Source organism: Megascapheus bottae, chromosome 10, assembly GCF_031878675.1.
Source record: "Megascapheus bottae isolate mThoBot1 chromosome 10, mThoBot2.hap1, whole genome shotgun sequence".
Lineage (NCBI taxonomy): Eukaryota > Metazoa > Chordata > Mammalia > Rodentia > Geomyidae > Megascapheus > Megascapheus bottae.
Genome location: NC_143518.1, coordinates 35563729 through 35588161, shown reverse-complemented (window position 1 = coordinate 35588161; position 24433 = coordinate 35563729). Strand labels below are relative to the sequence as shown.

The window sequence follows — 24433 nt, the reverse complement described above, 5'->3', positions numbered from 1 at the left end:
TCTGCACCAGTCCCCACTCAGCCCACTCCACATGGGCTTTTATCTCTCCTCTCTCAAAGCCACCATCCCGCCCCTCTCAGCCCCACACCCAAGCCTTTCCTGCTGCTTTTCCGGCAGCCCTCCTTACTCCCAGGCGTCCCGCAGCCCTAGACGGGGCTCCCGCCTCTGCCCACCGCCTCATCGCAGCCTCCGGAGCCCCAGCCACCCCGGCCGAGGACACACGGACCAGCGCGGACCCCCGCTTCCCCGAGCCTCACCATCTCAGCCCCGGTCTGCAGCGGGCACGGCCGCCAGCGCACTGGGGTGCAGACGCGTCGCCCCAGCAACCGGGAGCCCGCGTTCTCCGCTCGGGCTCCGCCCCGCGAGGGCGGTCCCCGAGGGGTGGAAGTTTGGGAACCGGAATCCGACCTTCCCAGTCCTTTGCCTGAGCGGGAGCCGGGGCTCAGAGGAACGGCCAAGGCCCGAACACGCCCAGCCCTTCCGCTTGGCGGAGGCTGGACTGACCTCTAAAAGGGCCTACGATGAGGGTGGGGTGGGGTGGGGGGGGGGGGGGTGGGGTGGGGTGGGGGGGCGGCCTACCTGCTAAGGTACCTCTTAGAGCCAGGCTCAGGTTCCCCCACCACGCCCAGGAGCCCAGCCTAGGTTACCATGGTTACGGGGAGGGGCCTGGACGAGCCAGGTGCCAGCCACGGGAGAAAACCGGAGGCATCCGACACATTTCCCGACTCCAGGTTAGACCCCAAGGATGTGCTGAGTCTCCGAGCAGACTGTTTACACCGCGGGCACCTGCAGCTCCTGCCTGTAATCCTAGCTTCCCAGGAGGCTGAGACAGGAGGGGCACAGCTCAAAGCCAAAGTAGGAAAGTGGGTGAGACGCTTATTGCCCAACAACCAGCAAAACGCCAGAAGGAAGACTGTGGCTGGGGTGGGAGCGAACCAGCCTTGGAGGCCCTGAGTTCAAGCTCCAGAACTGGTAAAAAAAAAAAAAAAATTAAAAAAAGTATCAGACCCCTACTCTAAAGATCAAGAACTAAAATACTAGGGAGAGGGAGAAGAAGGGGACAAAAACATGAGAGGGGTATATCAAGGTTTGAGAAGTAAGGTACCCACTACCTGACAGAGGTAACTGTAACCCCTCTACACGTTATCCCGACAATAAAATACAATTTTTTTAAAAAAAGCAATAAAACAATTAAAATAACTAGCCCTTTCCTAGGCTAGGCAATTAGGTCATCGGGCCTGGGCGCTGTCCCTGAGTTCTTCAGCTCAATGCTACCACCCTACCCCTTGAGCAACAGCACCACTTCCGCTTTTCTGGTGGTTGATTGGAGAGAAGAGTCTCATGGACTTTAGTGCCCAGGCTGGCTTTGAACCACAATCTTCAAATCTCAGCCTCCTGAGTAGCTAGGGTTACAGGTGTGAGCCACAACACCTGGCTGGAAGCTTGCCTTTTAATACTTCCTCATGTGTATATGTTCTGAAGTTGATGATTTTAGCCCATTTGGTTTGGCCCCTTTACCTCGTAACTCTTTCTGGACAGAAATGAACTAGCAGGCCTGCATGGCCCCATGCCTCTTGAAGCCTTCCCACAAAACCAGGCCATTTTTCTAACTCAGGTGTTGATTTTCTGAGCTCTCAGTGAGTCTGCGTCCACACCCCAACCTTTCCCTAAACCATAAAAATAGCCTAAAGTTTCTGAAATCTCTGGCATTGAGGAGGAGTGGCAAAAGCCTCAGGGAACAGATGAAGAAAGAGACAGGGCCACCGGCTGCAGCTGCTTCTACAGGACATCATCTGTGGGATTCCAGAAGATACTTCTACCTTGCCTTCAAGGGTTCTTCCAGACTTTGGCAGTCCTGGTCTGCACCCTGGAGATAAAGAAGTCAAGTAGCCAGCCACTGTGGATCAGATGCTTCTTAAAGGGCTTCTACCCAATTCTCAGCTATTATCGCCATCTACTGTGGCCAAGAGATTAACCATGCAGATTTCAGGACTGTGATTTTTTTTTTTCCTTACCCTCAGGCTGCCTGTCTGACTGTGGCACTGAGGCAAAGAGGAGTGGATGGAGTACAGCTGAAGAGGGTTACTTCCCAGTGTCTTGCTTGACTCTACCTCAATACCAACAAGGCCCAAACTTCAGACCACCTTTGTGGGCTGCTCCAGAACTCAGAGCAGGGCCCTGTGCAACATGTCCTCTTAGTCAGATATGTGTTTAACTTTATGATAAGTGAAGGATTTAGGGAAACGTTTATGTTAGACTTAGTGAAACATGTTAGTGTGGGGTCCATCGCTTGCATCTTATAGTTCAGTTACTGTCTGCTGTCCTCGAGAAGGAAAGGATTCCTGGAATATTCCTTCCATTCAGTTTCCAGGTCATCTAGGATGTTTGGGTGGTGAAGTACCAGCCATTTTTCTCACTGAACGCTGTGCTCTGACAAAAAAAAGACCTGAAAAGGAAAGGGAAGGAAAGGGAAAACAAGGTTTGCAATGTTTATGGCCAGAAGCCAATCTATGAGAAAACTCCTATCAGCACTATAAAACTGTAAGCAAGGATTCCAGTGTTATCAGTGCCTTGGTCAAAGCAAAACTTCACTCTGTTGAAAAAGAGTAAGGAAACCCTCTCATCAGAGGAAAGCTACCTGTGGAGCCCCTAAATGGGGTGACTGCTTCCATTTTTCCCACACTGTTATGTATTATTCCCTTTGCACTCCTCTCCTAAATAGAGTATTTTCAGCACTTGAATTTCCCTAAGTATAATGCGATGGTTTCTCCACCTTAAAACTACTTAAGTCTTGGATACTCATCGGCCTCTACTGGTCTAACAAATTACTATGAATTTAGTAGGAAACAAAATTTTTTTTTTGCCAGTCCTGGGCCTTGACTCTGGGCCTGATCACTGTCCTTGGGTTTTCTCAAGGCTAGAGCTCTACTACTGGAGCCACAGCACCATTTCCAGACTTTTTCTTTTTCTTTTTTCCTTTTTTTTTTTTTTTGGCCAGTCCTGGGCTTGAGCTCAGGGCCTGAGCACTGTCCTTGGACTTTCTCAAAGCTAGAGCTCTACCACTTGAGCCTCAGCACCACTTCCGGCTTTTTTCTTTTTTCTTTTTTTTTTTGCATATATTTTTTATTGTGATTAATAGAAGGGTTACATTATATTCACCAGATAGAAGGTGCATTACTTCACATACATTGATACCCTTTCTCATGTCTTGGTCCCCATTTCCCTCCCCCCACCCCCCGCCCCTCATCGTGTCTTCCCCCCTTCCCTATCCGATCCGGCTTTTTTCTATGTATGTGGTACCAAGGAATTGAACCCCAGTCTTTGTGCATGCTAGGCAAGCACTCTTACCACTAGGCCAAACTCCCAGCCCTAGAAACAAATAATTTTTTTGAGTTTTAGTGTTTAACACAGATTCCACCTACTTGAGGTGTATCAAGGTTTACATAAGGGCTGCATTCCTTTGGGAGCATCATACTTCTGACACTGCCCATTCTTCTTGGCTCATGCCCTTCTCCCTCTCTTTCAAGCCAGCATCTGGTACGTGTTCAACCATTCTGAAGTAGTCACATCTCAGTCTGGAGGGAGAGGACTCCTTTGAGTCAGATCTGACTGATTGGATTATCTAACATCATCTCCCATTTCATACTGTACAAATTTCTCATATCTGCAAGGTCTCTTTTGCTGTGCAAGGTAAATATTCACAATTCTGGGGCTTAAAAATTGAACATTTGGGCCAAGTACTGGTGACTCATTCCTATAATCCTAGCTACTTGAGAGGCTGAGATCTGAAGGTCGTGAGTTAAAGCTAGTCTAGTCATGAAAGTAGTGAGACTCTGATCTCCAAGTTACCACCAGAAAGCCAAAAGTGGAACTGTGGTTCAAGCAGGAGAGTGCTAGCATTAAACAGAAAAACCTATGAGACAGTGCAAGACCCTGAGTTCAAGCCCTAGAACCAGCATCAATAATAATAATAATAATAATTTGGTGGTGTCACATATCTGTAATCACAGACTCAGGAGGTGGAGGCAGAAAGATTGCAAACTGGAGCCAGCCAAGAAAAGTTATGGAGATTCTATCTCAAAAATAGAATGCAGACTGGAGCTCCAGTTGTAAACAGGTGGACATTTAGGCTTTCAGGTCAGGATAGAACTATGTCTTCTGCCTACCATACCGTGGAGCATAACAAGGATATTTCCAAGATCCTACAGTGTATTTTCAAAGACTCAGGAAGACAAAACAAAACATAAACCATTTATTCAAAAAGTTGATACAACTTAAATATGCATGTTAAACTTCCTCTGAATGTTTTAATGATATCAAATTCAACAGATTTCTGACTTGGACATATATTAACAATATATTTTATTCTTCTTTGTTTAGTAGTACTGGGGTTTGAACTTGAGTTTATCAGGCAGATACTCTACAGCTTGATTCACATGCCCAACTCCTTTGTCAGAATAAAATGTATGTATTAAAGGACTTAAAATAAATGGCTTATGAAATTCATTGCATATGATACAAAATAAATAAAACAAAGGAAGGGGTGGGTCGAAGGGAGATGAAATGTTGAAAGGGATGCATTGTATTCATAAACTGCTTTGTTAAATGGCAATTCCTTTGTACAATTATTTAAGGATGATAATAATAGCACAAATAGAATATTTTATATCTGATTTTAACTTAGAAGTATTCAGATCAATTAAAATTTAATAAAAACAGGCTTTTTTCACTTGCAAAAAAATAAATGGCTTATGAAACAAAAGTGGCAAAGACAAGCAATGAAACTGTTCATGTTATTTTGAAATTGAGAACCAAATTTTACCACAATTTTCAGATTATACACTGAAAGTAATTCAGAAAGCAGAACGCACAAATACTAAAAGTAAAACAAGAAGGCAGTTAGATTGCTAATTCACTTAACAAGGAGAAGAAAATCACACAAACACATTGGTATAATATTGTTTCTTGTTGATTTAACATAAAACACTGACATTGATACACAGTACGTGAAACTCTTATTACTACACCTCTTAGTGCTTAGAGTGTTAGAGGGTTATGATGTACTGATTAATGGGTGCTATCAACTCAGAACATTTGAGATTAATTACTAAAAAATGCGCTGAAATAATTCATCAAAGAGGGAACTTGAATACAGATTTTCCCCACATTTGACAACAGCCATAAAAAGTGACATAATTTTATCTACAACAAACTGAAAAATGAAATATTTTAACACATCAATAATAATAAAAAATGTTGATCAATACATGTTAACAGATAATTATTTTTGTCTCCAAAAATTTATTAAGGAGCTAGGAATGTGGCTTAGTGGTAGAGGGCTTGCCTAGTGTACATGAAGCCCTGGGTTCAATTCCTCAGTACCACATAAATGGAAAAAGCTAGAAGTGGTGCTATGGCTCAAGTGGTAGAGTGCTAGCCTTGGGCAAAAAGAAGTTCATGGACAATGCCCAGGCCCTGAGTTTAGGCTCCAGGACTGGCCAAAAAGAAAAAAAAAATAAATCATTGTCATGTGGAAAAATAAATTACATAACCAAAAAAGTAGGATTAAAAACAACAGGCCAGGCACTGGTGGCTCGTGCATGTAATCCTAGCTACTCAAGAAACTGAGATCTGAGGATCGTGGTTCAAAGCCAGCCCAGGCAGAAAAGTTTGTGAGACTCTTATCTCCAATTAACCAATAGAAAATCAGAAGTGATGCTGTGGTTCAAAGTGGTAAAATGCTTGAATAAAGAGCTCAGAGATAGTACCCAGGCCCAAAGTTCAAGCCCCATGTGTGTAGGGGGGAGAGATTCTGTCTTTATTTGTTTTAGGCAGTTGATCCATACAAATCTTATGTTGTCTTTCTAGATGTTGTGATTTGTATTTTCCAGATTTTTTAAGTATATCATTTGTTATGATTTCTTTTACTTTTTCAAATATTTATTTCCATAATTATTTTTTGTATTCACACTTTTGTATTACTTTCTCAGATGGAACTTCCAAAAGGGCATAAGTTTCAGGCCTCACAAAACCAGTTTCCAGCCCTGATAAGTAGGGGAGGAAACCTTTCCCTTCTCAGCAAAACTTGGCCCAAAAGTGCAGCCACATCCTGTGGGGCTGGGATAAGAGCCCTTCCTCTCCCTTCCCTCCCTCCACCAACTCTGCCCACTCCTCCCCTCGCCTTCCTTTTCCCTCTAATTTCTATGTGTGCATCTTTGGAGTACTGCTCCTTCTACTTTGATCTGCAAGCTCTGGTTTCAATCTCCAGTAGTCTTGGAAGTTAGCAACCCATTCTCAAAGCCTGGCAAGCCAAGGGCTGAGAACAGTGGATAGGGTTAAGTGGCTAAAGATGCCAGAAGAGAAGGGGTCCACACAGTCTGACTCTGACCTCACCACCGCCAGCTGCCTGACTTTTGCTACCATGGCACCACTCCCAAGAAAACTTAGAATAAAACTTGGATTTCAGGCCAGGGATCCAGTCCCTGAGCCAGGAGAGGGGTGTGGAGCTGAGGAGCCAGAAGAGAGTTCAGCACTCTAGGGTGAGACTTGGGCCTGACACTCCCTCCTTACCTCCCACTGGACTTTGGAGCCTCCAGGGCACCTGGTCAGTCACCCTGCTGGCCTCTGAGATGCTCACCCCACTGCCTGAGGCAGGAGACACAAGAAGTTCCACTCTGATGAATAAGCACATTTAATGGGAGGAGCCTGGGAGACCAGCCTTTTGGTTTAAATGAAATGTCTGGCTTCTCACTTAAGCATGTCTCCTGTCCAAGAACAATGAAAAGGAAGGCTGGTTCTGGGCTTCTTCTCTCTCCCAGCCCTCCCCTTCCTCAGTCCCTCTGAAATGCAGTTTGAAACCTGGCTTTCCAACCCTGAGCTGGCAGACGCTGCAACTAGGTGAGGAAGAAGAGAAGGCAAAAGCGGAATGGGTTGCTGGCAATGGATTTAGAATGAGTTCCCATGTTTCCGTGCAAGAGCTTGTGCTGCATGCTTGTAGTTCTTTGTTAGTGATGCTGCTTTCTCTTCTTTGCTCAGTCCTAGGAGTTCTGAGTGTTCAACCCCTCTCATTCCCTCTCATTCATTGTCTTGAGCAGCCTCTGTCTCCATTTTAAGAGTGTCTATTTGCTCCTCAGTGGCCTGATTCCTTTCCATAACCCCACCTAAAACAGCTTGGAGGAAGCTCTCCATGCTATGTTCCCAAGAGCTGAGAGAGAGTGGTGGGTGGGTTTGGATGGGGGCACCAAGGATTACCCCTGTCGGTGCTGAATTTCTCACTGATGAGGTTGATTAGCCCCTGAGAGAGAGGTGCTGTGAAGATAAGGCTAAGTTTCGTCCAGCTGAGCTATTTCCCTTTTCTGCCCCTAGCTGTGGGAATAGGAGGGGCTGTTCTTTGTTCTTAGCATAACGAAAAAGTCATCAGGAAACAGATCCTGTACTCTGTATGCTTCACGGATGCTTGAGAGGCTATTTCACTGTGTCCCTTCTTTCCAGAACACATGAACTCGTTACACTGCCCTAAATTCTTCCCAAATCAAAATAAGACTCCAAATATAAATAAATACTTACATGCATGAATTATCTTACTCCAACTATTGACTGCTTTTCTTCTGTCTTCAAACTCCCTTTCATTTTCCTGTTTTTAAAGACTTCCCTGGGGTCCCCACTGGGGCAGGAAAGGGGCAAAAAATAAAAGCAAATAGAAGGGAAAAACATTTACAACTAAGCAGAAAGAATGGAAATGGATGAAGCCAGTGTGACAGGGGCATCAGGGTGGGACTGAAAGTGGAGACCGCTGGGGAAAGCTTGTAGCTGGAGACCCTAGGCCTCGAAGGGAAGAAAGGAGGGAGAGAAGAGACCACATCAGAGACCATAGTGATTTGGGTACCACTCCCTCAGTCCAGAAGGGGTCAGACCAAGAAAGGCTGAAAAACCAGTGCTGACATGACACAGTGTGCCTTGCTGTTGCTGAGCACCCTCCTTTCCTCATCTTCCCTCTTGGCAGAGACCTCCCAGACCACAGACGACATTAGCAAATCGGCAACCTCCATGTCTTTTTGAACACCCTAATCTCCACCCTCCAGCCCACTGGGCCAGCGTGTTGCCTGGTGTCGTGGACACGCCTCCACATGCCTCCTGGCACCAGCTTGCCCTCCTACGTGACCAGCACTGGGCCCTTGACTGGGTGGCGGATGCTGAGATAAGGCCAAGGAGGGGAAAACCACCAAAGACAGGAAGTTGCACAGCCTGGTTCCCTTGGCAACTGCACCACAATCACCAAACATTGCAGCGGAGGAGGAGAGGGGAACAGGGTAAGGACAACTCTTGTTCCTGGCTGGAGTCAGGGCCCTCCTAGACCTTAATTTTCTTATTGGAGAAATGTCTCTTCAACCTCCAAGGACTGTGAAGCCTAAGGATTACTGGAGGAAGCTTGTTCAATATACAAATTTGGGACAACTGGTCCCCCCACCTCTCACCTTAGGTTCTCTATCTGTGGATCTAATAAGTCTCCTGGAAGCTGCATTTCTAACTAACACCCCAGTGGTTTGGATGCTGGCAGACAGAGGGCTGGGCTTACAGAACAGTTGTGTTTCAAGAAGGTGGAAATCCTTGTGACAAGATTAGGAGAACATACAGGGCAGGCCTGGGTCCCCTAGACAACCCTGTCTCTGGTAGTGGCTGACTTTGGATATTTTCAACATCAGATGAGGGACCATGAATCTAGAAATCCAGATTCTAGTATACACAAAACAAGTCTAACACAGACTCTTACTCCTGGCTTCCAGTACTGTCTGCGCTAAGAACCAGGAGATACAGAAAACATGCTTGTAACTCTCAAGAACTTTGGGATGCTGTGGGGGTCGGGGGGGGGGGAATCACCCAGAGTCCCCTAGGCTTCTGTGTTTCTGCTCTCTCCAAAGGGTATGAAGAAACTAAATAAAGCCTTACCAGGAGGCTACAAGCCTTTCTGGAATTAATAGATAGGCAAGTGTCCTGCAAGTGTACCTCTTGGGTATTGTTCTGGTGGTCTTACAAGCTTTTCGCCGCTGGAAGTAAAAAAGTGGGGCTCTCTAAAAGAGACTAAGAAGGTCAGAGAGCCTTGAGAACAGCAGGCTCCGCAGGCTGAGCCTCAGGCACCTTGTCAGCTCCCATCTGAAACTGCCAGATCTTGATTTAACTGCAGAGGTGGCTGCTGCAGAGCTGAACTTCCTGTACCCCTTTCCAAACCTGACCTCTCCCTTCCTCCACTGTGGCCTAGGCTTCTGCTCACAGGAAAACCGCAGCTCAAAGTTGTTGTAGGCTGAACCCTTCTCTAAGGTCAGTCATCTTACAGGGAAGGGAGCCCCAGGACAAGGCAAAATAGTAATAGTAATAACAATAATAACATGAGCTTCAATTCCTATTACTAAAAGGTAAAATCTCAGTTGGTCCATTTGCTGAGCCTGGAAAGTTTCACAGTATTCTCATCTGTAAAATGGGAGACATTCATAGTTGGTAGTTGTGTTTGCTTCTTCTCCTGCATGTCCCATCCCAAGAACAACACCATCTGCTCAGTTACTGGAGTTAAGGGATGCCTTTCTTAGACCTTAAGGAGATGTTTCCTTTTTTTTTTTTTTTTTTTTACCTCTCCTGGGTCTTGAACTCAGGACTTGGGCACTGTCCTTGGACACTTTTTGCTCAAGGCTAGCGCTCTGCCACTTGAGCCACTGCAGCACTTCTGGCCTTTTCTGTGTATGTGGTACAGAGGAATTTAACCAGGGTTTCATGCACACTAGGCGAGCGCTCTACTACTAGGCCTGCACCCTCACCAACTCTCTAAGAACACAACTCCCCATTCCTCTGCTCAAAATCCTTTAGAGCCCTTGCCCTGACAAAATGTCCAAACTGTCAACTTTGAAACTTCCTTGAGGATCTGAGTCTTCCTTCCCTTCTCAATTATACCCTCATTACATTACTAAACTCTAGGTCTCAAATCTAGTTCTGCACATTCTCACTCATGACAGTGATGTACATACATGCCATGCCCCTGCCTGGAATATGTTCTCCCCAAAGCTGGCTGCCCCTTTAAAGTCTTTCTAATTACCCTTCCATCTTCTGTTCAAATGTCACTATCGGTCAGATATCATCATGGTGGCACACCCAGACCCCTTATTATGCCACTTTCTATTGTAATTGGCTCCTTGTTTTTCTCTTTCTTCCTAGGAGTACAAAGACTGTCTTGTTAACTTTCAGATCCCCCAGCACCAAATCTTTTTTGATCATGTCATTCCAGCTACCTGAGAATTAGAGATCATGAGGATCTCAGTTCAAGGTCAATCTCAGTAAAATGTTTCTGATACTCTATCTGAATAAATAAGCTGGATGTAGTGGTCCACACATATAATTTCAGCTCTCTGAGAAGCATAGAAAGAAGACTATGGCCCAAGGCAAAAACCAGGATTAAAAAAAAAAATCTCTTGCAAAAATAACCTAAAATAAAGCCAAAGCCAAACAGGGCTGGAGATGTAGCTTAGTAGAGCAATTGTCCAGCAAGCACAAGATTCTGAGTTCAAACCCAGTATTGCAAAGAAAAAAAGAAAAAGCAAGAAAGAAAAATATTTTTGAAATGATGAAAAGTCTAAATACAAGCTGGGTGCAGTGTTCATGCCTATAAACCTAGCTACTCAGGAGGCTGAGCTCTGAGGATCGTGGTTAAAAGCCAGCCTAGGCACTAAAGAACTTGAGACTCTTATCTCCAATTAATAGGAAAAGGGAAATGGGACTGTGCCTCCAGGGGTAGGTCGGTAGCCTTGAGCTGAAGAGGTCAGGGACAGCACCCAGGCCCAGAGTTCAAGCCTCATGACCCACAAAAAAAAGTCTAAATACAAGTAAAGCTCTTGGCATAGTGAATATCCCCCCCAAAAGGTCATACCATCATCTTTACCATCATCACCATCGCCATGCTTATTCCCACATTGAGCCATGTTTCTCTCAAAGAAGATAAATTCAAGCTAAGAGTTGATGGCTTGTGCCAATCATAAGCTACCCTGAAGTCTAAAACCTGGGTAACTGAAGTTTCAAAGCAAAGCAGAAAAGGCTGGATGGCTGGATTGGAAATATGGCTCAAGTAGTAAGTAGAGTGCCAGCCATGAACAAGAAAGCTGACCAAGCCAGGCACCAGTAGCTCATGCCTTTAATCCTAGCTACTCAGGAGGCTGAGACCTAAGGATTATGGTTCAAAGCCAGCCTGAGCAGGAAAGTCTGTGAGACTCTTATCTTCAATTACACACCAGAAAAAAGGAAGGAAGGAAGGAAGGAAGGAAGGAAGGAAGGAAGGAAGGAAGGAAGGAAGGAAGGAAGGAAGGAAGGAAGGGAGGGAGGGAGGGAGGGAGGGAGGGAGGGAGGGAGGGAGGAAGGAAGGAAAAGGAAAGGAAAGCTGACCAAAAGCATGCAAATACAAAGCTCTGGATTCAAACTCTACTACAGGAGTGCATGCGCACATGCATGCATACACACACACACACTCGGAAACCAATTTAAGGGTTGGAGGTATGGCTCAGGTGGTAGAGTACCTGCCTAGTCAGTATAAGGCCCTGAGTTCAAACCCCTGAATTGCCTCCCCTGAAAAAGAAAACCAATTCAAAATTCAGGTCCTCCTAACAGAGGGGACAGCTCTGGTGGATAAGGGAGGGAGTGGGTTGTTTTTTGCTTTTTTGGGGGGTGGGGAGGGATTTGGTCAGTTGTGGCCCTTAAACTCAAGGTCTGGCGGCTGTCCCTGAGCTCTCTGCTCAGTGCTAACGCTCTACCACTTTGAGCCACAGGCCCATTTCCCGTTTTCTGGTGGTTAGCAGGAGGTAAGAGTTGCGTGGATCTTCCTGCCCACGCTGGCCTTGAACTGCCATCCTCAGACCTCAGCCTCCTGAGTGGCTAGAATGACAGGTGTGAGCCACCAGTGCTCAGCTTGAGGAAGTGTTTTTATGGCCCCTCCCCATGCATTTAAGGACCCAATAATGGTTGCTCTGTCTGTCCCAGATGACCCCCTGAAATCAGCCTGACCCACGCCTCAGACCACTCCCATCCCAGGCAGAGAAGAGCTCTACCCCACTAACCCTGACCTCTTCCCACAGAGCCAATGACTTCTCCTTTTCCTAGAGAAGTCCTGCAGACAAGCTCCCTGACTCCCCAGGGCAGATCAGGGATCCCTGAAAGAATTCAACCAGGGCATTTTGGGGGTTGGCAAGAGATGGAGGAGAATATAATCTGCAGCAGCACATAACCTTTGAGCAGAGACCATGTATCAATATCCCCTAGCCCCAAAAGGCCTGACATAGAGGAGAACTTCAATAATTGCTGAATGAATATATGAATGAAGAAAACCTGTGTGTACCTGAGTTTCCCCAGGCAGAACTGCCCATTTTCCTGCATTTGGAAATGAGATGTGTCCTATTTATTGAAGACATTCCACTTGACCCTTCAGAGATTCTAGAGGCTAATAACCTTCAGAGTCAAGAGGATCATTTTTCTTTGTCTAACTCAAATTTCTCTAGATGCAACTACAGAGCATTCCTCTCCCCCCCACCCCACCAATCGACTTCCCTGGCCACTGGGACTATAACCTATTTCTTTACAAGGAGACAGTTACTAATTTACTCTTTCAACCTTTTCTTCAACGAATTTAATCCCAGGCCCTTTATTGTTCCCTCCCTGGAGTCCTATTGTCCAGCCCTTTCCTTGTTCCACTGTTCCTTGGGCCTTCTGCCAATTTCTCAAGCTTCAGCCGTAGAGGCAGGAAGGGGACATATTGTTCTCCACAGAGCCATGTACACACACAGGATCAGCACCTCTGCATACCCATTATCCTAATCCTGGGTAAACACACACAGCCTCTTCGCTCACAGCTCCATTGTCTCCTACCTGAGGCCCCTGGGCCCTAGTATGACAATTCCCCTCACATCTGTGTGTACATGAGTGTGAACGGGCCTATGATTTTATCCACAGGTAAGCCAGGGAGGAGCTTCTTAAATTCTGAAATTCTCCTGCTCCCGTTGCCCACCTCTCATTTCCATTGGCTTTTGTGAGCCATGCCTACCTTCCCTGTACCTCCTCACAAATTTTCCACTTCAACCCTCAAGGCAAAGAGTAAATGAACCAAAGTAGTCTTCGGTATACCTGTTTATCCTGCCTATTCTCTGACTCCAAATTCTCAATGTCCCTCCCATTAGCCCAGAGAATTCATAGCACCACCCTCCATACCCTTTGAAGCCTCTAGTCCTCGGGCTTCAGGAGAGTGAGGTTTCTTGGGATCTTAAACCTTTCGGATATGAGCAACGAGGAAGCATGAGAGCTGACAAATGAGCTGGATTCCATTTCAGATGCAGTGACTAGTCGGGTTGCTTTGGCTCTGGGCTATCTGGGCACTGTGTTACTGGGCCAGGAGAGTCATTCGCTCATTCAGCAATTATTTATCTAGCATCTACAATATTCAGGATCCAAACAAACAGAAGCCTGCCTCTACAGTGTGCACTGTATGGGTGGAGACAGAAAATAAATAACATATATGGGTATCAGATGGTAATCAATGAGAGCAGGGCGGGGTGTAGTCTGAGGTGGTCAGGATAGGTAACAAGAACCTGAGTAAGCTCCTGAAGTTGATAAAAGAGCAAATCATGCTGCCAACTAAAGCAGGATTCTTCCAGGCAGTGTTAAAAAGCTGTAGAGAATGAGCTCTAAGAAATGGCAAGAAAAGGGGGTGCTCTGCCATGGACTTTTCCTTCTGTTATCAGTGCGGGAACCCATCCTGGGCTTCAGGGCCTACAGTCGTGCCAGGTAAAAGGAAAGAGGCCAAACCAGGGATGACACTGTGACCTCAGATAAAATAAGATGTTAACAAGCCAACAGATAGAAAAACAAGTTTTGAGATGTGCTCTGGAGGCCATCTCCAAAAGGAACAAGCTAAATTGGGCACAGATAACACATGCCTATAATCCCAGCTACTCAAGAGGCTGAGACCTGAGAACTGAGGTTCAAAGCCAGCCCCAGTGGGAAAGTTCATAAGAATCTCATCTCCAATTAAAAGAAAAAAAAAAAAAAGCTAGAAGTAAGTGAGGCTGTGGCTCCTATAGTAGAGCACTAGCCTTGAGTAAAAAAAAAACAAAACAAAAAAATAAGGTCAAGGACAATGCCCAAGTCCTGAGCTTGAGCCCCAGGACTGGCATACCCACACTCACTCCCCCTTACACACACACACACACACACACACACACACACACACACACACACACACACACACAGAGGAGCTGAAGCCATGGTAAGACAAATTAAGAGGAAACATAGAGATGTCTCAGCAAGCATGGCAGGTGGTGGTCTCAGCCAGAAGGGAAATGAGCACTTCTGAAAACGTTCCTCTAGGAGTGGGAGATGGCCAATTAATGTTTCCTGGACTGTGCTCAACAGGGCCTTGCTGCTATTAGGTATCACCTTTCCCCTAACCCACTAACCTCCCAAACCCCACATTTCATTCCCCACACTTCCATTCCGTGAGCCCTTACTATGTGCCTGCATTCATATACAGTCATTTCCGCTCGGCTGTCATAGTCTCTTCATAGCAACTTTACTAGGAATTACATTCATTTAGAGATAAGGAGCACCCCTTTTCCCTCCTCCCACAGACATTCCTCAGCCTCACTTGTGGCCTAGCCTGTAACAGCACAGGCTGAGCTGGACCCTCAGCCACAACCACCTGGCTCAGACCTCTGCTCTTCCACTTCATTGCTGAGTGCATGGGCAAGTTTCTTGTCCTTTGCAAGACCCAGAAGATAGCACTAGGGCAATACTACTGAAATAGCCACCTCCTGGACTTCTGTGAGGATCTACTAGGATGAGGCATCTCAGAATTATTCAAGAATGTAACCAATAATGTGTAGCTGTAAGTAGTTAAATCCAGAAAGGTCACAGTTTTGTTTTTTCCTGGTATGTAAGCGAGTACACTGTTTTCTCTGCAATGACATCATTCTCCCTTACTGGCCTCTATTCCACAAAGCCTTCCTGAATAGAAGATAAAGGGGCGGGGGAGGAGGGTGACAGCTAACCCTTTGGGAATTTGCACATAGACTGTAGCCTATCTTATTTGAGCTACAGCCCATGGGAGTAGAGCAAGCAAATAACCATCTCTTACAGTATAGTGGTGTCAGGACAAGGCTGAGAATTTACACAACACTGGAATGGGACATGACACATAGTAGGTATTTCTAGTTAGAGCAGCCACAGTGAGGCAGAGAACTGAGAAGGGGGTGGGAATGAAAGCATAATGGTTATGAGACACTGTGTCATCTGACACCCTCAAGTACAATTTGTGGCTTTCTCTTCCAAAGGAAACACAGTATACTGAAGCAGAAGTGAAGGGGACACAAGACACGGGGCCCTTGGGAATGGCTACTGGGTGGCGGGTCTAAGATAGGAGGCTGGCCTAGGATTCTTGGGAGTGAAGGAGACACCTAGAGGTTGCAAACAATGGGCAAAACATTCATTTCTGGGTTGAGCTGGCGGGAACCAGGAGACAACTTGACACAAAGTTGATTATCTTGGTCCAAGGCCAAGGTAAGAGACCTCTAGCAGGTCAGCTGCTAGGTTCCATACAGCCTGCAGCTCGCAAGGGCTTGGGATCCATCAGCAAGGCTTCTTTCCCATTAGCCACCACCAACTCACCCTCACCCATTCCAGTTCCCCCCACACCACTACAAACCCCTCTTTCACCCTTGAAGTAGTGCAACGGAATCCAAGCCCAGGCCACCTTGCCCTGAGGCTCCTTGAGAGGTCTCTTATTGGGAGACAAGTGCACTTCTTAAGATTGGGGCTGTAACACCTTCCACCCTCCTACAGTGGCTGAACCAGCTCTGGCTGGCCCCGTCAGGAGCATCAGCAGTTCTGCTCCATTACCAGGCAGTAAGGGTCTCACCTTCCAGTAACATTAACCACATATTCTGCATTATAGCTCCCACTCAAAAACAGCTGAAGTCCTGTCCCTTCTCTAAAACCAAATGACAGAGAATGGCAAGGAAAACTAAGGTCTTAGCATAGCAACCTTTCACCTCTGCCCTCTTCTCTGTACCATTCAGTTGGTTGGTTTTCTTCCCTTCCCCACAGTGGGTATAGTAGCCTTAAACATAGCCAGAGTCCATCCAAAAAAAAAAAAAAAAGACTGAGATTCTTTATTTAAATCATTGAACTCATATTCCTCGAGTCTCAGACCACGATGGGCGGCCCTTCTGCCCTCTCCCCAACCCCACCCCTTAGCCACAGCAAGGGCAATGGAAAATGAGAAGCCAAGAGGGCCTCTGCCAGGAAGGGCTACCTCAGATATGCGGTAAATGGCAGCCACCATAAGCCCCTATCAATTAAGTCCCTGCAACCACAGCTGTGGGAGAGGCACCTTTGTGGAATGAAAGGCCAATGTGCACAGGGCACAGGCAGCATCCCTGACTCCCAGCCCAGGAATGAACTGAGAGCACAGAGTTCAAGGTCAAGAGAAGTCAGAGAAAGAGGAGAGGCAGAGTGGAGGAAAGAGTGCTAAAACCCTCCAAACTTTGGTCCTAGGGGAAAACTTTGGTCCAGTTTTGGTGAGTGTAAGGATGGAATGTGTTAGTAAGCATAGGAAAAAGGCTGCCAACAGGTAGCCATGACAGGATAGGTTGGTTCTCCTCCCCCACACCCTGGCAGAGGGGAGCTTGAGTGCTCCAGGGACTCTCAGGGAATGTCATTGCTATATATATACATATACATATATATATATTAACCATTCAAGGGAGGGAGGGGCACGGGCAAGACGGAATCAGAGGATCTGGCGTGGCATTCCATAGCCAGTCATGCCTGCCTGAGAAGCCCCACGGTTAGTGCCCATCTGTAAGCCAATCACATTCTTGCCCTCTTGCAGCTGGTTGTCTGAGAAGTTTCGAGGGTTCTCCTTGGATTTCCTGGGTGGGAAAAAGAGGACTGGTTAGGAGGAGCTCAGAAGGTTCCTTAATAATTCTTCCCAGGACAGAGCATCAGGAGAGGCAATTCTCCCTGTGAAAGCCTTGAGCTGTCGGAAGCTGCCTTCTTTATCTCTTCAAAGGGACAACCACCCCTGGGAGTTGTAAGAAACTAAGTGAGATGAGTTGCAAAGAAAGTGCTGTGTAAAGGACTGACATCTATGGAGATATTTTACTTCCTAGATGTACTGTGCCAACAAAAGTCCTGTGGCTGTTCTAGGAATACTTACTTAGGAAACCAGTTGGGATCCCCAGAGAAGAGTCCATCCTCCCTGGCTACTGCCAGCCCACCCAGATTCATCAGTGTCCGCTGCACACAGGCCATGTTCTTTCCTGGCAAGGAGAAGAAGAATGTGTATGAACCTCAGCAGGGCAAGGATAGCAGGGCTCGTCTCTATCCCTCAGTAGGTAGGCCGGGCTTCCAAAAGTTTTTTTATTCCTTGATCCAGAGTTCTGTGTCTTCAAGAGACCCAAACTCCAAAACCCACCCTATCTCTCTAGTCAAGATGGCCCACCCTAAACCCTGGTCTCCTGGATGAAAGCCCAGGACCCTGGCCCACCTTCCCAGAGATCCACAGTCTGGAAGATGTCAGTGGTGTTGATGCCGTAGCGCTCCGCTGCCTGCAGGAACTGAGAGATCTGTTCCATCTGCTTGAAGGCCATGGTAGAGGCCTGGATCTTCTTTACAGGGGCCTGCCCCTCAGGGTACAGTGCATTAATGAGCTCACATAACACCTGGGTGAGGACAGCAGGGACGCAGAGGTAAGGATGCCTGTGTACAACCTTCAGCACCAGATAAAGTGATCACAGAGGGTTCCTAACTCAGATGGAGCCCCATGGTCCTTCCTGTCCAGTGACCTGCTTCTTGAGCCCAGAGTAAAGAACCAATGTTTGGTCTTTCTTGCTATTCTAAGATCACTGTCTCCAATCCACCTTCTTTCCTTACAGCTATGCTTTCTCATCGTCACCTCGGGCCTTTCGATACATGCAACATTCACTTTTACCATGGAAGGTAAATCTCAGTAAAACAGAGGAGATGGTGAAGATGTTAGCACCACATGTTCTCATTCTTTCCTGTTTCAGGTTCAATAAGCCTCAGTCTCAGCTCTGCTCCCCCTTGTTCCTCCAAGCTAGTGGGGACCTGGCTCTCACCGTGCCATCCTTGAGCCAGTTCTGGAAGTTCTCCCGCCCAGGCTGGGGCCGGCCCACATCTTTGCGGCACTGGGTAGTGATCCACTGGATCAGGATCTGCTCTAGGTCCGCGTCATATTGTTTCTCAATCTTCTGTTGCACCTCCCGGCTCAGGCCATATGAAGGTCCCCTGTTGGCCATTTCTGAACAGTTGTGGTAGGTATGGAGAGCTGGGGGAGAGGACACAAGACGGTCAATGCTCTGAAGACCATAAAGCAGGGGATTCTGCCTGTGGAGACACGTATCACATCCCAGAGAGTAGGACCCAAGGCTGAGAACTGGAGCTACTGAACCATGAGGGGACTCTCATCCTGGCTCCAGGGAATGGGCTGGCATAGTGCTGCTCAGGATTCTGCAAGGAATGGGGTTCACACAGTCTGAGATTCCTCCACTTCTATGACAAGCAGCCTGCCTGTTACATTGAGTCTTTCTCTAAATTTTAACTGAGCTAATGGTTCTATCTCTAAAATAAAGCCTAAGTCCTGCTGGAATAGAGCACAAGGCATATGTGGAGCTCAGGGTGGCTAGCTTTTTAAGCAAACTGTTCAAGCTCATCTATGCTGTTCTTCTGGAAAAGAAAACAACTCAGAGAAAGAAGAATAGGGAGCAGCTTCAGAAACCTACACAATGAGCCAGAGGGCTAAATGGACCCTACCCTCCATCAATCACTGGATTTTAACTGAACACCTCCTACTTATACTAGGGGTTAAGAAAATGTACCCAGTGTCACCAAGACAGACAAATACGGTATAGCTGAGAGGGTAAGGACAGCACAGTTCAGATCATGTTGTCGAAATTGCTAGAAGAGGAAGGGCACCAGCAGGCCGGGAAGGCTTGCTGGAAGAAGTAGGCCTGGGGAGACCCATGATCTCATTTTAGCAAGCAAAGGAAATTTTTCTGTGAGAAACCTATCCTCCTTTCCCTTTTAGGAGCTAGTAAGTACCTTCCACCCCCAAAGGCGTGTCCTACTTTCAAGAATCTGCGGGCACATTACCTTTCGTGACAAAAAGGAATTTTGCAGATGTGAATAAAAGTAAAGATCTTGAGACGTACATTATCCTGGATCATCAGGTGAGCCCAGTATAACCACAAAGGTCTTTCCATGTGAAAGAGAAGAAAGTGAGTCAAGAGTAGGAAAAGAGAGGAAGGAAGCAGGGGCCTGAAGCAAGCAAAGCAGGTAGCCCCCTGAAGCCAGGAAATGGATTGTCTCTTAGCCCCTCCCCCAAGAATGCAGCCCTGAGTCCTGCCAACAACACTAGAACTCTGGCCAGTGAGACCCTCTTTAGGGTCTCTAGAATCAAGAGATTTTGCACGGGTCTTACGCCATTCCTGGTTTGTTACAACAAAAACAGGAAACTAATATTAGAGTATTGGGTGGCTTTTTTTAATTTGGGGAACCCTGGAAGAGAGAGAAAGATGGGGAAGCACACAGGATGGTTTCATTTGAGGACCTTGGTTAGAAAGAAGTAGGTGGTTTCTGGCCACTGGCCTGTTGGCAACACCTCACTCACCATGGGCAGCCTGCCTTACCTACCACCTCACTGCCAAGATCCCATCCATACCCAAGTCCTTCTAATACTGCTGATGCTAAGGGGAGCCCAGAACAAAGACAGACACACAGTGTCTCATTTGCTGCCCTCAGCCCCCGCCCCCCACCCCGGATGTGCTTTTCTCTCAGCTCTAAAATACAGCTGGTTGTCTGGTTTGCTCACAAAGGAAGAGTCCCCAGGACTGGTACCTTCATTCAAGGAGAGGAAAGAAAGCCACTCCTTCTCCTCACATTTGGACCTAGGCCAGATCAGACTTAAGGGATGAAGTCATTCTGATCCTTCTCCCATATACTCCAGTTAAACAGGCCTCCACCCCCTCAATGAGCCTTGGGGCTCTCACCATATAATACAAGGAGCCAGGCAGCCTCAGACATCCTCAGACTTCTCAACCCCAAAGGCTGTGTGTCCCAGGTCAGTCCCCTCTCCTATACACTGTTCCTTTCTACTGTGGATTATCAACCTCCACATTTCCAGCAAGATCCTCCCCCATACATCAGTCACTTTGAAACAAAGGAACAACTCACTCCCTACTTCCCCTAGCCTGAAAACTGGTCGAATAAATGTCAGTCTGGGTCCTGACCTATATCCGTGGCCACACACACACACACAATCAGCTGGGGAAAGGGAGGGGATGGAGGCCTAACCAGAATGGAAGACTTGCTTCCTGGCCTTCGCTAGTCTAGCCTCGGCTACTACTCAGCCAGCTTAAGTCAGCCTGTAAAATTCTGACCCCCAGAGAATAGCTGGAAGACTGGCAGGAAGAGGGAGAGCTAAGTGCTGCTCTCAACAGCAAGCCCCCTTTCCTGGCCCAATTCCAGACCTTTCTCAGAGAAGCAGATTTACTATGGTCATCTGGGCCTCAGGGCTCTTTCTGGATTGCAAATCAGTCTGTGGCCAGAGGAGGCACCGATAAACCAAGGGCAGGAGAGTGATTAGCCCAGACCCAGGCACTAAGAGGGGGAGAAAGAGCCCACAGCCAGAACCTACCAGCATCTCCTTCCATCCAGGCCCAGGCTGGGATGGAGGGGAGGCTGACTTTCTAGGGCTCCCAGCTGGCAGGGTCAAGGCCTCCAGCTGCAGCATCTCAGCTCCACACTCAGAGGCCATCACTCTCCAGTCCTTAGGTGCCAGAGCCACAGGGCAGAAGTTCTGGGATGGGATGGGCCCAGCCAGACAGCCTGGCCAGCAGCTGTTTCTGTTCCCCACCCCCTCAGGCAGCTTGCAGAGGATGGGCTGCAGCTGCTGCAACAGGAGAGACCCACCCTGGTGACACCCAGGGGACCTATCCCAATAAGGCCACAAAGGAAGAGAAACCAACCAGTCTCCTACTGGGGTGTGGAGAAAATATTAAGCCGCCCAGCTGGTGGACAGGTGTGAAAGATACCCAGACTCGGGCTTCCCAAGGGGAGACAAAGGTGAACAACAACTTGGGGGGGGTGGGGGGGGCTGGCTGAGAATCTAAGCTCTAGAGCTGAGTGCAGCTGTGGGAATAACCCTCACCCCACCCGGGAGGTTATAATAGTTGGGAAAGGGGGAGGAGGGGCCACCAAAAGCACTGGGCCCCACCCAAACCTTGGGCTGGTGGCTTACCTCATCCCACCAGAAGTCAGTGCAGCAGAAAAAGGGAATGCAGGGTGGTGATGTGTTTGCATGGGTGTGGGGAGGGAGCAGATTTCAGGGTTCTTGGCTGGGGTGTCTAATTGGGAAGACAAAAGAGACTCTCCATTTACTGAGAAGATGGCACACTGGGGAATTCTGGGGACTCTCCTAGCAGAAATGTCACAGGGAGTAGGCCCAGACCAGGACAACTGGAGAACCGTGGCTAAGGGGGTTGCCCTCAGGAATTTCTCTACACCCCCCCCCCCCAATCACGCAGAGTCCACAGAGAAAGCCCAAGCCACACAAACAGGAAGCTGCCAGGCAAGCACTGGAGGAGGGGAGGGAGTGGAGGCGTTGCCATGGCTCCTGTGTACCAAACACAGGAACAGAGGCTGGGCGGTGGGGCCTCAGGCAGGAACACCCACTCCACTCACTCTCCGAGGTGGAGGCTCCGTGCAAAGGGCCTGGAGTAGGGCTCTCAAGCCCTGGGGACAACCAGGTGTGAGATTCCCCCGGGAGGCAGCTAAGCAGGGCCTGGAAAGCGCGGGGCAGAGATAAGATGTCTCCCACTCGGTGGAGGAGAGGCCGACTCCCTCAGGGAGGTCATCAAAGAGAAGAAATGACCCTAGAAGAGCTGCACACTTGAAAATCTCAGCTGGTGGGGGAGGGAGGGAGGGAGAGAGAGAGAAAGAGAGATCATCAATCCCCGGAGGTGGGGGTAGGGAGAGGGGTTAGGTAGGGGGTAGTGGTGGAGAAAGACCGTCGTAGGTTCAGGAATGAGAACGCCCTGCGGGTTCCGCCCTACCTCGGCCCGCGCGGTATCCTAAGGTCTAGCTTAAGGTCCGCCCAGTGCAATAAGGAGACCCGGGAGGGGTGTGGAGGTGGGGACACGGGCGGCCTCCCCATCGGGCACTGGACCTCCACATTCCATCGCCGGGTTTCGCTTTCCCGGCCCACTAATATCAAGTACCCCCACCCCGCGCGCCCAGGTCCTCCCGGGCTCCAGCGCCAGGAAGCCTGCAGGACCGTGGAAAGGAGCAGTCGGCTTCCGCCCGCAGGTCCAGCCCCTCGGCGGCGGCGGCCGCCCCACCCCCACGGCCACGCCCTGGGCCGTTAGTTACCGCGGATGAGTCACCCACTGCCCGCCCGCCTGCCACGGGGTGACGCAGTGGTCTGGGCAGCCCGCCCGGGGCCACTACCGACTTTCCCAGCAGCAGGGGGGCAGCGGGGTTGGGGTCCGGGTAGGAGGGCGTGGAGAGCACCTGGGACTCCCTCCCCTCACCCCGCACACACACACACCTGACACCGACAGGGCGCAGGGGACGGAGTCCGGGTCCCCGAGGTGAGGGGACGCTTCCTGGAGAGGACTAGAGGCGAGGTTACTGTAGGACCCACGCACGGAGACCCCCACCCACGCCGGCCGAGTCTGCAGAGGTGCACAAAGGACGACCTCGAGGGCGCAGAGGGCAAGGCAATACCCACACGTGCCCCCAGAAAGCAGGAAGTGGAGCCCGGGAGCGCGGAGCCGGGACCGGGCGGTGCGCGCCGGGCTGTGCGCCAGAACGCGGTCCGCGCCGCCACTCCCCGCCGTCCGGCTGACTTCCGACGCCCTCCTTCCCTCGCCCCGGAGACGGGACGCGGCGCTGGAGTGGACGGGTGGGGCTCGCTCCCACGGCCCCTGCTCCGGATCGGCGCCCGTCGGTGCGCCCGCAAACCTCGCCCGACCTCATGGCCTAGCCACGCACCGGGTGGGTCAAGGTTTGGGAACTGCCCGCATTTGGCGTAGCCTGGGCGCCAGCCTCGGATCTTCGAGTTCCCCAGAACAAATCTTAAGCGCTGGCTTTTTGCTTTTGGCACCGCATGCACACCCCACACCCTGTCCTCGCCCCCTCGTCTGCCTCCACCCGCTCGGTCCCTCGGGGCCAGCTCACCCACCTAAAGGACTTGGTTGGTTGTGCACACTCCGCACGGCTTGCAGCGGGGCGAGTGGAGCGCAGGGCCGGGCGGGCCAGAGGTTTAAAGAAGGGTCCCGCCTCGGACGGGGTGGACCAGGGGCGGGGCAAGAGCCTAGAGGGTTTAAAGGCACCGCAGGGTAGAAGACAAGGGAGACTGAGACAATTGGACAGAAAAGAAAAAAGGAAAGGTTAAAGATCTAGAGAGGCCATGGCGTCGCACAGTGGTCTCCAGCCATGAGAACCTCGGCCTCTATTCAGGATCTCAGAGACCTTGGCTCCCAGCAGGACACCTTCTGCTCTGACCAGCTCTGGACTATGGGCGTGTTTTTGTGGAAAGACTGGAGAGGTAAATGGAGGCACAGGAAGAGCCTCACCCCACAACTGTCTTGGGGTGTGACTGGACTGGGGCATGCAGGTCAGGACAGCGCTCCCACGTGGTCTTGCCTGCCATCTAGTTCAAGCCTGGGCAGAAACTAACATAGTGAGGTCACTGCTTCCCCAGAGCTCAGGGGCGTGGTCAGTATTGGACACAGGGTTCAGACAGTGACTTCTTCATCACCTCCTCTAGGACTTTGCCTCCTGGCTCTGAACTCTGGGAGCAATCAGACGAGAAGGGCCATTCTCCTTTGGTAGAACACATGCCTAACAATTAGGAGGCCCCGAGTTCACAGCGCCAGAACCTGTGAGCATGCGCACCCACACAGCACCCAAACCAACTGAAGAATGGAACCTCTTTCCAAGTAACCATGAACGATCCAAAGCTGACAGGGAAACACAAAGAGGGAGGGGGAGGATGCAGAAGTTCTGCCTCTTGTGGTGATCAACATAATTTAGGAGGAAATGGACACTTTTTACCCTTTCAGGTTTGCTGGGCAGAATCCTGGGGTGGAGTCTCTTCTCACAATTGTCAGTGGCTGATTGACAGAGGGTAGCATGCCCTACTGAGCTTGCTATTCAGACATCAAGCAACCCCTTCTGACCTATCCTTTCTTTGTCCCCTCCTCATCCTACTCATACCTATGGAGCATCCTTGCACTGCTCTGTACCTCTACATATACAGATTATATGGATCATCTGTCCAGGATGCCTTTCCTTAACTGGCATCTTACCTGGTCTGCCCCTTACCCACTATGTG

At 49.0% G+C, this 24433-nt stretch overlaps 2 protein-coding genes across 2 annotated transcripts in view; both read right to left on the bottom strand.

Annotated features, from left to right (window-relative positions):
- Cfap45 (cilia and flagella associated protein 45) overlaps nt 1-8521 on the bottom strand; it is a 35977-nt gene extending 27456 nt beyond the window's left edge. The window contains exons 1-3 of the mRNA XM_090341612.1: nt 8475-8521; nt 6571-6674; nt 258-424 (exon numbers count right to left, since the gene is read on the bottom strand). Of these exons, the coding sequence (XP_090197738.1) occupies nt 258-424; nt 6571-6674; nt 8475-8521 (318 nt within the window). The remainder of the gene's footprint in view (nt 1-257; nt 425-6570; nt 6675-8474) is intronic.
- A 7641-nt stretch (nt 8522-16162) lies between these two features.
- Tagln2 (transgelin 2) lies at nt 16163-23368 on the bottom strand. Its single transcript, XM_090340678.1, has 5 exons — nt 23279-23368; nt 18156-18364; nt 17564-17738; nt 17234-17336; nt 16163-16946 (listed from the first exon to the last, which is right to left on the bottom strand). Exons 2-5 carry the CDS (start codon nt 18333-18335, stop codon nt 16805-16807), a joined length of 600 nt encoding a protein of 199 aa, XP_090196804.1. The 5' UTR covers nt 18336-18364; nt 23279-23368; the 3' UTR covers nt 16163-16804.
- Nucleotides 23369-24433: the final 1065 nt, after the last annotated feature.